The following is a 12892-nucleotide window of genomic DNA, read 5'->3' as shown; positions in this document are numbered from 1 at the left end:
TTGTTACTTATTTTGGATGTATTTTGATGTTGGAATTGATGGAGTTGATCCTTTGTATGAAGTTCTGGTTAAAGCACATATGGATCACTGTTGTATTTTCCATGACTTGTGTCTATTCTGGTATTGTTACACTTTTGCAAGTCTCCTTTCTTTTCTTTCAAATCTGGCAATCTGTTCCATTTGCTACGTGATGCATATATTTACCTTTTGCTTTTGGTGCACCAGGAAAGCAGATGACATTGTATTTCACAGTTTCCCTGCAATGGCGATTGTAAGTTGATATAATGGCGCCAATGCTTGGATTCCAATCCATCAATTGAGACCTACCATGCTGTAGGTCACTACACATTCATTGAAAATGAAGAACTAATGTTTCGACCACCAGTGTAGAAATCTATTACCGACAGGATTTCTGGCATGGGAACACAATGATGTACTCAAAGTTATTTCCAAATGTTGGCTTCGAATAGGAGGGCATTCATTGGAAGAAAATGGTCTTTCACTGCAGTTGTAGGCCTGTTGATTTTATCTTTTGTGGTGGAAGGAAATTTGTTTGTTTCACTTTTATGACCGGGTGATACCCTGTTGTTATTAGCATCAGCTCTATTTTGTGGGTTGGTTCTGTCGATGAGTTGGGTCTCTGATGAAGGATAGCTGTATTATTTGGCTCAAATACACTGCTGCTGTCGAATTATAATTCATACTGTATATTATGCATAAATTCTTTTTTTAAATTTGATATCCCTTTCTGAACCCATCCGGTTAGTAGCATTGCCCTTGCATCAATAATTCCTCAGCCGAAATGGCAATATCTTGCTGTCAGGCAGCAAGTTTTATCGCTGCATGTGCTTGCGGAAAATTCTTTGCCGAGGGTCTGTCCACCTCCAGGATTAGTAGAGACTTATTTATCAGACACTCGGTGCCAATAACAACAAAAAAAAGCTCTCTCGCCGCATGTTCTAACAGAACAATTTCTTTGGGGTGAATATCTATGCCTATAGAGTCATAATTTTTTTTTTGATTTTTTTTTTTCTTTACACTGGAAAGTTCTCTCCCTCTATGCATTTTGGTATTAGTTTCATCATTCCTTAGAGGGATTTCCTTCACAACGTTCTTTAAAGGAAACCTCTAAAATCTTCATAACAACTAGACCAGACCATCTTCTGCCTGTGTCATGAGCCAATAAGTTTATACTCATTGAGAGTTCAATCCGGCGCAAGCTAGCTGTAGCAAATAGTTGAAAATTTAACTGGTACTGACTTCCAAATATTTTGCATTAAAAATTCATCAGGTGCTGCTGTATCAGTACTCCCAGCTACATATCCATGGCAGTCCTTGCTACGTATGTCTGGCCAGGATGAACCATTGTAAGTGATATCGAGCCGATCATATAGCTTTTCCTTTACCAGAGCACCCAACTACTCTTTAGCATCAACTCACAAAGATGGCAGCCGACGTGGATGCTGAATACAAATGATAGCAAGCGGAGTCCTTTAATCTAAAGACATGAATTGAAGCTAATTCTTCCTTTCAAGCCTAAGTGCCTGGCTGCCTATATCAAGGTAGGTTTTAATTGAACCGTGCATTGATTTCATTGAAGCAATTACTTAGGAGTTAGAAACCTTGTTCTTCCATTTTTGAAGGGTGGAAGTTCCATTTTTAAGTAGGTGGGTGTAACCATCGGTAGAGTTTCGTTCAGGTTTTGGGAAATATCACCGGAAATATTAAAACTTTATACTTATGTAAGTAGTTTTTAAGTACATGACATTTTTGTGATATGATGGGAAGGAATACCACGTCATCCATATTCTAAGAATATATTATAATTTTTTGTTTCTGACTATGATAATTTTAATACTAAAACGCTTTAATTTATACAAGTTTCCTGATGACATACAGCAAGTAACTTTCCCTGGTGAACAATAGATGGACGTAACAATTCAAGGAGATTTAAGATTGAGATGATTGCCATGATTCAGCCAATTGACTAGACAATGAAGTAGAATTTGAATTGTCTCCGACCTCCTTTGTCAAACTCTCAGTCGATGATAAGAAAGGCTTGGAAGGCATTTGTAAGCACTCGATTTCTCCTTCAAGCATCTCTATGACTTTGTTCATCGAAGGACGATCGTTTGGCTTCATTTGTATACACCATAATGCAACCATTATCATCTTCTTACTTGTTTTCTTTTCTTCTTCCGTTGCATCTTCCAATTCTACGTCTTTTCCTTCAAGAAATTGGTCATAGACCCAAGTGGGGAAGTATATTTGACTTGAATGCTCAGCAGAGTCATTGAAATTTTTTCTTCTACCCGCCATTTCCATTAGTAACATTCCAAAACTATAAACATCAGCTTTATATGAGATGCCTCCAATATTTTTGTAGAACAACTCTGGAGCCATGTATCCTAATGTTCCTCTTGCGGCAGTTAAAGAAACAATACTATCCTCTGCTGGATACAATTTTGCAAGGCCAAAATCAGAAATTTTAGGAGTAAAATTCTCATCTAGAAGAATATTGTGAGGCTTGATATCAAAATGTAAGATCTGCATATCACATCCTCGATGTAAATATTCAATCCCACGAGCCACTCCTAGTGCAATATCATACATTCTCTCATAGCTTAGAAGGATACTTCCTTCTTGGGGAAAAATGTGTTTATTAAGAGAACCATTAGGCATGAACTCATATATTAGTGCCCTCTTGGATCCTTCAACACAAAAGCCAATGAGTTGCACTACATTCACATGATAAATCCTTCCAATGGTTGCAACTTCGCTGATGAAATCTTGTCCGTTAGCTTTAGACTTGCCTAACATCTTTACCGCTACAAGACCACCACTTCGAAGCTTTCCCTTAAATACGGTGCCATAACCTCCTTCACCTAATTTATCTTTAAAATTTGTGGTCATCTTCCTAATGTCTGAGTAGGAGTACCTTATTAGAATAAGAGAGTTTTGGCTTTGCAGAAATTCTTCGACCCCATCGTACATTGATAAATGCCTCCGACGCCATGTATATATCAAAAGCCCAATTACACATGGACTTAACAATATACCTTTTGTTACAAGGCAAAATCCTGTGGAGGAATATCATCAAAATGATTATTAGAAAACAGATCTGTTATTACACTGTGGAAACTTGTTTTGGCTGGAAATAAATTTTCAACTTGCAACTAGTTGCCTCCTCAAACACTAGTAATTAAGCATTGTATTTGTTGTCTTTCTCATCTGAATGTCAGTACTATTTCATCTTGTATTCTTGTCTGCATGTCCAAACTATTTTCACGATTTAAAGAAGTTTATGAACATCAAAGACGAGATGCAGATTCTTACCGATCAACAGTATGAAGAATGCATATTCTGCAAAAAAATATAAAGAAGGTTAATTAGTTAACTAATTAATCAAGGAAAACTTAAGAAGTTGAAAGAATTGCCTAACATGCTTGCATGAAATATAAACAACTGTGAGACTACTAGACTTTATATGTATTGGATTTAAATTGGGTCCAACTCGAGTCAGTCTATGCTTTGTCAATGTGCTTTGGCTAACATGTAGCTGGGGTTGATTTCCCAGAGATTGATCTGCAAACAATGAGAGCTGGGAAAGCAAAACTTTTATTCAAGAGACGGAGCTAAATTCTTAAGGCGTTTTATACTTTCCCTTTCATGCATTTTCCTTAAAACGAAGCCCAAAAGTTTGAGATCAATCAAATGCCTAAGCACATGATTCGAGCACAACTCATCTAATTTATTTCATTAAATGCTATTCAGTATTAACCTTCAAGTTAGTGTTTGAGATAGAATTCTTACCAAGTACACTCTCCCATAGTCTGCGAATGTATCCTGTTTTGACAACAAAATTAAACGAAGAACATCAGAATTGGTAACCTTAGAGTTCAAATTCTAGCCAGTATAATCCTAAACTGCAATGGGTATACACTCCAGAATATCCTTTTATTTACATAAACAGTGTAGTGGGATCCACCAAGAAGTTTATTCTGCTTTTGAATATATTGATGTTGTTGATCAAAATCAGACATAGAAATGTGCAAAAGTAAGATACTGAATTAGTAACTAAGAAGCCAAGGGGAGGAAAATTAGGAAGTGAGAAACTTTGTGCCTTTTTTTATGACGTTCTTAGAATCTTACCAGGTCTTGAACTAAGGGGCAGTTAACGGGATAATTCGCAATGTGGCAATCGCCATGTTCTGTGAGGTTATCACAAGTTGCGCGGAACCATGAAAGCTCAAATCCGTAGGCCAGTTCATTGTAAACATTTGTACAGCCAGTCAAGGTTCTAATTGGGTGCTGTTCTTTCGACAATGTCAGAGTCATTTGCTCTATTTGACACAAGTCCTCCACATCCGTTGTCGTCGGGGAGCCAAACTTAACGTATCTGTATCTCTTGGACTGGGATAAAGAAGAATTCTTAGAGCAAGTAGAAATGTTAAAAAAAGACCCAGATTTCAGTGGCTTTTCGCAGTTCAGGAAAACCACACCCTCTGGCCATGGTCCAATGAGGTCCGTTGGTGCCCCGAACCACTCACCTTTACATTGGCCATATACATTAAATGGATGACTTGTGATATAAGGATCCCCTAAGCTGAAATTAGCACGGTTCAGAAAATAGCGAGGGATGAAGGAGAGATTACCATCTTGAATACCCGAGTCTACGACTCGAATTGTATACGAACTGTAATTGATTTCCCGCACGTAAAATCTTCCAGCAAACAAGTTTAACACAGTTTGGTTGTTCTCGCATGAAAGGCTATAATTTTGATGGCCGCAGTTTGCTGGATCGCCTGTTAATCGAAATGGATAGCTTATGTTGTGGATATTACCACAGGAAGAAGGAGTACAGTGATGACTATCCCCTGCACCGCAGCTTTGATGGAATAGGACTAGAACAATGGTGGCCAGTAGTCCTCCTGCTGCGAGGGACATTCTTCTTGCCATTGAGAGGGAAAAACAAAGAGATGGGGAAGAAAGGGAGAGGATGGTCCAAGATTTATTTGGTTTCCTTCAATTTTGACTCGGTTTGCTTTGCTTACCGTCATTTCATTATCATACCAACAAAATTTGACTTATATTTGAAAACGGGTAGTGCTCTCCGCACACTTAATATGAAATTTTTTTTTTTTTTTAAACGCAGTACAGCATGTGCTGCTACTCTATTTTTCCTTTAAAACTGGATGCGCTTGAGGTTTCGTTTGAATTTGAAATAAATTGTGAATAATAATAAAATTTATGAATTAAAATTGATAAATAATAATAAATAATAATAAAATAAATTGAGATAAATTACAAATCTCTCTTAAGTTGTTAGGCCAATCTTCAGCCGACTGCCTCAAAAAGTAAATAGAAAGTATATCACAAAATAAATTTATAAATTTAAGATTTATTATTATTATTTATAAATTTGAGGTTCATCCCCTTAAACAATGCAAGAGAATCTTGACTGCATACGTCTTTTTGTTTTTTGAATTTGACTGCATACGCGTTATGTAGATTTATGGCGCACATTGATTTTAATATAATTATTTAGATAAGGTATGATTGATTGATGGGATTGATGGGAGTGGCATGAACTTAGAACACTTGCTCTTACCAAGAAGTTGACCAGAAGAAACTATTGGCCGAGTCTACCATTAAGCACATGGCCGGCGGACATGGCGAGATTTCCCTGTCACTTGAACAAAGCGAGAAGATCATCCGAGAAAAAGAAAAAAAACCCATAAATCTAGGATTCTAGCCATCTCAGATAAGAATATTTGGGAGGCTGAGAAACCTTCACCTCCAGAGTCCAGGCTACAGATATGGTTGTTTCCTTAGAAAAAGTGCTAATCTCTTTCTTCTTGGTTGTGGTTCTCATCACAGGGCTTGGAGAAGGCCAAAATGACTGTGATGCTTCACGGTGTGGAAGCTTTGGCCCAGACATCAGATTTCCTTTCCGAGTGAACAGCCAGCCGCACTCCTGTGGCTATCATGGGTTTAATCTTTCCTGCACTGACAGAAACGAAACCATGTTGCAGCTTCCAAACTTGGTGAAATTTGTTGTCAAAAGTATTGACTACAAATCTCAGGTGATTCAATTATCCGATCCAGAAAATTGCTTGCTAAGACAACTTCGGCAAATCGAGTTGTCTTCCTCACCTTTTCTATTCCAAAGGGAATACCGTTATGACTTTGCCCTGTACAGTTGTAACCCAGCAGAAAGGAAATCGATGTATGGCGATCTGATTTCTTGTCTTAGTGACAATAGCCACAAAGTTTATTCCTTTGATTCTCGTGACATCGCTGACTTGCCGATAGCATCTTGTACAAAGATGTATAATCTTCAATCAAGTCCTGTAATACCCGGTTATGATGATGTACTTGAATTGAAGTGGCTCACTCCCGCGTGCGGACACTGTGCAGAGAAGGGCCGACAATGTAGATTGAAGATTAATGGCATTAATTCAGAGACTGAATGCTTCTCCAAACACAACAAAGGTACTTTCTTCTGTTAAGTTTCCACCTTTGATCTTAAGTTTTTCACAGTTTTCAAGCTGACATGTATTGGTTTGGCCAAGCTTAGTTTATGAATGCTCTTCTGCAACCACAAATTTTCTGTTTTAATGATATGCTTCCTTCTTCAGTCAAATTTCCCAATAGAATAAATTATATATTCAGTTTAGAGTAATGTTATATACCACACTCTCATTCCACTTTTATCCCATCTTATCTATGTTGTGGGATGGTAATGTATATAGAATTTTCCTTTAGTTTATCAAAATCAACTTTGCTCTTAAAGATTAGGATACATATATGGTAACTGAGGAAAAATCATTGCAGAGTACATTGAAACTACTTCAGGCCTAGAATTTGGACAGTTGGACTCAAGTTCTGAATGCAAGACTAGCTTAGTTAAAAAAGAGATTTATGCAAACGATTGATTCTTGTTTTCAGATAAGTATAATGAGAAACTAATCAAGTTAAGATCTTTTATTTGCAGATGCAAAATCAAAGTTAGTGACTGCTGGTGAGTTGTCCACCGGCCTTTGAAATTTTCATTATTGGTGATATGGTAGTTTTTTATTCACAAATGTTTGACATGCAGGTGCTGTCTTGGGTTCCTTTCTTTTACTACTTGGGGTCTTTGCACTCTACCGTGTCTACAGATTTGATAAACTTGAAAGAGAGAATCAAGTCAGGATCGAAAGATTTTTGGAGGATTACAGAAACTTCAAGCCCACAAGATACTCGTATGCAGACTTAAAAAGAATTACAAATCAATTTGCTGAGAAGTTGGGTCAAGGAGCGTATGGAACAGTATTCAAAGGAAAACTGTCCAATGAAATTCATGTTGCCGTGAAGATCCTGAACAGTTCTAAGGGCAACGGGGACGAATTTATCAATGAAGTTGGAACAATGGGTAGAATACATCATGTTAATGTCGTTCGCTTGGTTGGCTTCTGTGCTGATGGATTTAGACGAGCTCTAGTTTATGAGTTCTTACCAAATGATTCATTAGAAAAGTTCATATCTTCAGCGGATGCAAAGAACGGTTTCCTTGGTTGGGAGAAGTTACGAGATATTGCTTTAGGTATAGCAAAAGGAATTGAATATCTTCATCAAGGATGTGACCAGCGAATCCTCCATTTTGATATCAAACCTCGTAATGTTTTGTTGGATCAAAACTTCAACCCGAAAATTTCTGATTTTGGTCTGGCCAAGTTGTGTGCCAAGGATCAAAGTGCAGTGTCCATGACAACAGCTAGAGGAACCATGGGTTACATCGCACCTGAAGTATTCTCTAGGAACTTTGGGAATGTATCTTATAAAGCGGATGTTTATAGTTTTGGAATGTTGTTGCTTGAAACGGTTGGAGGGAGAAAAAATGTTAAGGTTACAAAAGAAAATACTAATCACATTTACTTTCCAGAATGGATCTATAATCTCCTAGAGCAAAAAGAAGACCTACGAATCCTGATTGAGGATGATGAAGATGCTAAATTTGTAAAGAAACTTGCAATTGTTGGACTCTGGTGTATCCAATGGCATCCGGTGGATCGTCCTTCCATGAAAACTGTAGTTCAAATGTTGGAAGGAGAAAGAGATGACTTAACCATGCCTCCTAATCCCTTTGCCTCTACAGGGACTATGAGAATCAATACAAATATGCCTGTAAGACGTCCAAACCAAGAGTTGGAAGTGATCCCGGAAGTGGGGTAAATGTATATAAACTATGAGGTTGCCATGATGGAATAATCAAACCAATCTCGTTTGATAAGATCTATAATCTTGTTGTCAATGGAAGGACTACAAGTTGTTTCTTTTTTCAAAATATGAGCAAGTTGAGTACTTCAAGTTCTATTTTTTCTTTATCAATTGTCAATTCCATGGGTTGTGATATAATGTGAAGCGAAGTGCTACATTTACTCAAAAGAAAGCTTTTAAACAAATGTGGTCTAATGTAATGCATCAAGTCTATTTGCAATTAAAAGTACTTTACAATCAGACATGTTACATTAAATCACATCAGTTTGTTAACTTATTTTCGTAATATCTCTGTGTAACCCAAGCATTTCTTTAACATGAAATCGAATTTTTGGGTGCATAAGCCTCAATCTGTTGTCCAAATGTAAATTATGATCTACTATCATATTTAAGAAAGAGATCTAGGAACTTGTAAAGAGTAGGAAGTAAATTTCATACTAGTCCAGCCGTTAATCCTGGTTGATGCCATATCTCATCTATTTATAAATATACCCTTTGAGTATTTTGTTTCAACTGGCATTGCTATACACATACAGCAACTCATCATTGAACCAATTTTAAGTACTTCTAAAACACAAGCATAAACCAGTCTTGTTGGTTTTAGGTACAGACAAATGGGCAAGTAGACTCTGAATTGTCTCCAACATTCTTTGTCAAACTCTTGTTGATGATAGGAAAGGCTTTGAAGGTATTTATAAGCCCTTTACTTCTCCTTCAAGCATCTCTATGACCTTATTCGTTCAAGGACGATACTAGGTTCATCTGTATACGTCATACTATAATCATCATCTTCTTCTTAATTGTGTTATTTTCTTCCTTGGTTGTATCTCCCAAGTCCATGTCTTTTTGATTCAGAAATTGGTCATGAATCCAAGTGGGGTGTTAATGCTAAAAGTTAGGGATGACAATATGTGATACGACTCGTTAATCCAATACGAACACGATACGATAATAACAGGTTTGGATTTAGTCTTAACGGGTTCGGGTCAAAACGGATTGACCCGTTAAGACATGATTGCTTAATGGGTCAACCCTGTTAACGTCGTGTTTCGCACGCCCTTGGGCCAAGCCTCGACAACTTTGGTTTTCAAAGTTGGGCCTCGATCAGTGTTATATGGAGCTCCCAGCAGTGGTCTAGTGCGGTTGTACGGTGTTGGTTCATACATCATAGCGATGAACAATATTTAAATACAGAGAAAATAAATGGAGATAGACACAGATTTTACGTGATTCGGCACTAGGCCTACATCAACTGGGGTTTGGGGATGAGAGATTTCACTATAATAAGATTGTTTTCAGTCTCTCGTAGTCCTTCATTTCTCACTGTACAGTGAAAGTTATAGAGCTATTTACTGGAGAATCAGTTCTCTTTGGAGCTCTCTGGTTGAAGAAGAAGCCTCCAAGACCGAAGAAGTCGAAGTCCTCTCCAAAAAGAGTGTGTGAAGAGATGATCTAAAACCCAAGAGTTTCGAATATATAGGTTTTCCTTCCTTTTTATCTCCTACCCCCACTTGTTTTAAGTCATTTCCCTACTTTTATCTCCTTACACTTTGTTTTATGTCACTTCTCCTATTTTCTTCTTCTGACATTACTTTCTCATGCCTCCTGATACTCTCACACCTTAGTCTTTTATTGTCCCCCACTCCTTCTCTCATATTGTGTCGTCTAGTGAGTCCCCTCCCCATTGGCTGAGCCTAAACAAATCCATGGGCCGAGAAAAAATCTCTTACAAACCCGTTATGATCCATTAAGAAAATTAAAGTTACAATTATACTCTTATACCTAAAAGTAAAATTGTTAGGATTTTAATTTCGATATTTTTATTGTTTGTATTTTAATTTTGGACTTATAGTTAGTTTTGTAATTTTTATAAATATTGTGATTTTAACATTTATATAAAATTAAGCAAAACTTAATCAAGTCAAATAGGTTAATTTCGGATCTGTTCAACCCATTTATATAAACGAGATGAAACGGGTCGAATCGTGTTAACATATTTCGTAGTATTCATTAACGGTAGTTGATATGACACGGCCTGTTATGTTAATAGGTCATGTTAGGATTTGAGATTTTAAAACGATAAGCTTAACATGTTGTTTTCGGGTTAACTCATATAGTATAATATACATGCATTGACACACAAACACGACTCATTAACACGATTTGACACAATTGCTAAAAATCGCACAATAGGCCGAAACAGAAGAAATAATCATTTCTGACCCACTGAAGTAGTCTAGGTCTCAATGAGATAGTTCGAAGTCCACGATGGCGGTTTGGAGTGGTGATATGGTACCCGCACATACATCCCTAATAGTGAATAAAAAATAAATACAGTAAATGTAAATAAAGATAGAAACACAGATTTACGTGATTCGGCACAAGACCTACGTCCATGGGTTATTTGAAAGACAATCACTAGGATTCATCTGTATGCATCATAATGCAACTATCATCATCATCTTCTTAATTATTTTATTTTCCTCTTCTGTTGTATCTTCTAATTTAATGTCCTTTTCATGCGGAAATTGGTCATGGATCCAAGCAGGGGAAGTATGCTTAACTTGAACGCTCTACAAAGTCATTAGAGTTGTTTCTCCTACCTGTCATTTTCATTAGTAACATTCCAAAACTATAAATATGGGCTTTATATGAGACTCCTCCAATGTTTTTATAGAACAACTCTGGAACCATGTATCTTAACATTCCTCTTTCAACAATTAAAAAAACAATACTATTAATTATTGGGTACAGTTTCGCAAAGTCAAAATAAAAAATTCTAGGAGTAAAATTCTCATATAGAAGAATATTGCAAGACTTAATATCAAAATGTCAGAGCTGCATATCACATCCTTGGTGTAAATATCCAATCTCACAAGCCAATTTTAGTGCAATATCATACATTATGTTGAAAATAATATCAAATTAATAATTTGATTTGATTACATAATTACCAAATTAACTTAATTTATTTTTAAAAATATTTACCTTATCTCATCTTTTTCTCTTCACAAAAAGGAGCAATCCCCCATCTTCCCACTCTAAAAAATGGTTTTATGATTTAGGCATAATCGAGCTTACAGCATCAGTCCTTTGCACCCACTGTCGCTTTGTTCGTTTCGTCTACCACATCTGTCACGTTGGCTGGAGTGGCCAGTGTATTAAAAAATGCTGCTCCCTAGGAGCATTCTCATTCGGCATGTTTTTTCCTAAATTATAGGGTCTGTATTTTGGGTTTTTCCCAAATACACGCTCCATCTAGTTTTCCATTTTAAGGCTTGCTATCGGGGATGCTACAATGGCTCCCCACATATGATGAACCATTGTACATCCTCAATCCTCCATTTCGGTTTCATTCCTCGCCAACGCCCCTTTAGTTCGAACCTCCTTGCTATGACTGTCATTCGCCTTCCCATCTGGCAGCCCCTTCATCGTCGTCTCCGGTAAGACTCACGCATACACACACGATCTCTCTCTCTCTCTCTCTCTCTCTCTCTCTCTCTCTCTCTCTCTCTCTCTCTCTCTCTCGCACACGTGCAATGGGATGCTCTGTGCCGATTCATCTTCTTCCTAGCATCCACCTTGCATGCTTCATTGTTTACATCCATCAATGTCGTGCTTTATCTAGTGATTTAACGTTGTGATTACTCTGTGATTTATCGATGCTGAGCCGTGCTTTACTCGATTTTGTTAGGTCTGATTTTACACATTCTCTTGGCTTGTGATTTACGACTTTGGGTGTTCTGCTACTCGAACCCGTGGCACCAACTCAAACCTCTCTATTCTACAAAATTGAGGCTCTGATTTTTCCTGTTGGTCTCTCACGATTTGTTTAGGGTTTGCCATTTGGGTTTGTGATTTTACAGGCTATGAGTTTGCTCTAAGTGCTTGTGATTTTGCTGCTTAGTTTGGTCTTTAATTTGATAGCCACTTTGATACATTCATTATCTTTGTTGGGAATTATTTTTCATGCTTTCATTTTCACAAAAGTATAATTGCCATTTTGGTCTGTGATTTTGCATCCCTATCGTTCTGATTTTGCAGGATGTGAGTTTGCTCTAACTCTTTGTGATTCTGCTGCTTAGTTTGGTCTTTAATTTGATAGCCACTCTGATGCATTCATTATCTTTGTTGGGAATTATTTTTATGCTTTCATTTTCACAAAGTATACTTGCCTTCTCATTATGTGATTTTGCATCCCTATTGTTCTGATTTTGCAGGCTGTGAGTTTGCTCTTACTCATTGTGATTCTGCTGCTCAGTTTGGTCTTTAATTTGATAGCCACGTTGATGCATTCATTATCTTTGTTGGGAATTATTTGTCATGCTCAAATTTTCACTTGAAATACTTGCCATTTGGGGCTGTGATTTTTCACCTGAAATACTTGCCATTTGGGCTCTGATTTTGCATGCTCTGGTTTTGCTCTTCTACTTTGTATAACTGTTGCTCACTTTGATCTTATTTTTGTTAGCCAGGTTGATGCACCTAACTATTATTGGTATTAAAAATAGTACTGTTGTAGAAAAGATAAAAAAATGTTACAGTTAAAGAAAAGACAAACAATTGTAACGTTGAAAAAAAGACAAAAAATATTATCGTTGGATAAATGACAAAAAAATGTTATCGTCGT

General features: G+C 37.0%; 3 protein-coding genes across 3 annotated transcripts; 1 reads left to right on the top strand and 2 right to left on the bottom strand.

Moving 5' to 3' along the window:
* Positions 1-1712: 1712 nt before the first annotated feature.
* On the bottom strand, positions 1713-4043 carry LOC121236648 (rust resistance kinase Lr10-like). Its single transcript, XM_041133084.1, has 4 exons — positions 3944-4043; positions 3814-3846; positions 3337-3363; positions 1713-3080 (listed from the first exon to the last, which is right to left on the bottom strand). Exons 1-4 carry the CDS (start codon positions 4041-4043, stop codon positions 1951-1953), a joined length of 1290 nt encoding a protein of 429 aa, XP_040989018.1. The 3' UTR covers positions 1713-1950.
* LOC121237046 lies at positions 3889-4980 on the bottom strand. The gene has a single exon (XM_041133598.1). The coding sequence runs from the start codon at positions 4957-4959 to the stop codon at positions 4141-4143; it is 819 nt and encodes a 272-aa protein (XP_040989532.1). The 5' UTR covers positions 4960-4980; the 3' UTR covers positions 3889-4140.
* A 514-nt stretch (positions 4981-5494) lies between these two features.
* On the top strand, positions 5495-8356 carry LOC121237045 (rust resistance kinase Lr10-like). Its single transcript, XM_041133597.1, has 3 exons — positions 5495-6495; positions 6998-7024; positions 7103-8356. The coding sequence occupies exons 1-3, from the start codon at positions 5820-5822 to the stop codon at positions 8215-8217; spliced, it is 1818 nt and encodes a 605-aa protein (XP_040989531.1). The 5' UTR covers positions 5495-5819; the 3' UTR covers positions 8218-8356.
* Positions 8357-12892: the final 4536 nt, after the last annotated feature.

The sequence above is a fragment of the Juglans microcarpa x Juglans regia genome, chromosome 6S (genome assembly GCF_004785595.1).
Source record: "Juglans microcarpa x Juglans regia isolate MS1-56 chromosome 6S, Jm3101_v1.0, whole genome shotgun sequence".
NCBI classification, from domain to species: domain Eukaryota; kingdom Viridiplantae; phylum Streptophyta; class Magnoliopsida; order Fagales; family Juglandaceae; genus Juglans; species Juglans microcarpa x Juglans regia.
Note: the sequence above shows the minus strand (reverse complement) of the source record. Positions and strands in the feature narration are given on the sequence as shown.

Coding starts and splice junctions, on each gene's coding strand:
- LOC121236648 (XM_041133084.1), bottom strand. CDS start 4,043: ATGTCTGATTTTGATCAACAACATCAATATATTCAAAAGCAGAATAAA. Junction 3,847..3,943: donor AAATAAAAGGATATTCTGGA/GTGTATACCCAT, acceptor TTGTCAAAACAG/GATACATTCGCAGACTATGG. Junction 3,081..3,336: donor ATTCTTCATACTGTTGATCG/GTAAGAATCTGC, acceptor ATTCCTCCACAG/GATTTTGCCTTGTAACAAAA.
- LOC121237046 (XM_041133598.1), bottom strand. CDS start 4,959: ATGGCAAGAAGAATGTCCCTCGCAGCAGGAGGACTACTGGCCACCATT.
- LOC121237045 (XM_041133597.1), top strand. CDS start 5,820: ATGGTTGTTTCCTTAGAAAAAGTGCTAATCTCTTTCTTCTTGGTTGTG. Junction 6,496..6,997: donor CTTCTCCAAACACAACAAAG/GTACTTTCTTCT, acceptor TTTTATTTGCAG/ATGCAAAATCAAAGTTAGTG. Junction 7,025..7,102: donor ATCAAAGTTAGTGACTGCTG/GTGAGTTGTCCA, acceptor TTTGACATGCAG/GTGCTGTCTTGGGTTCCTTT.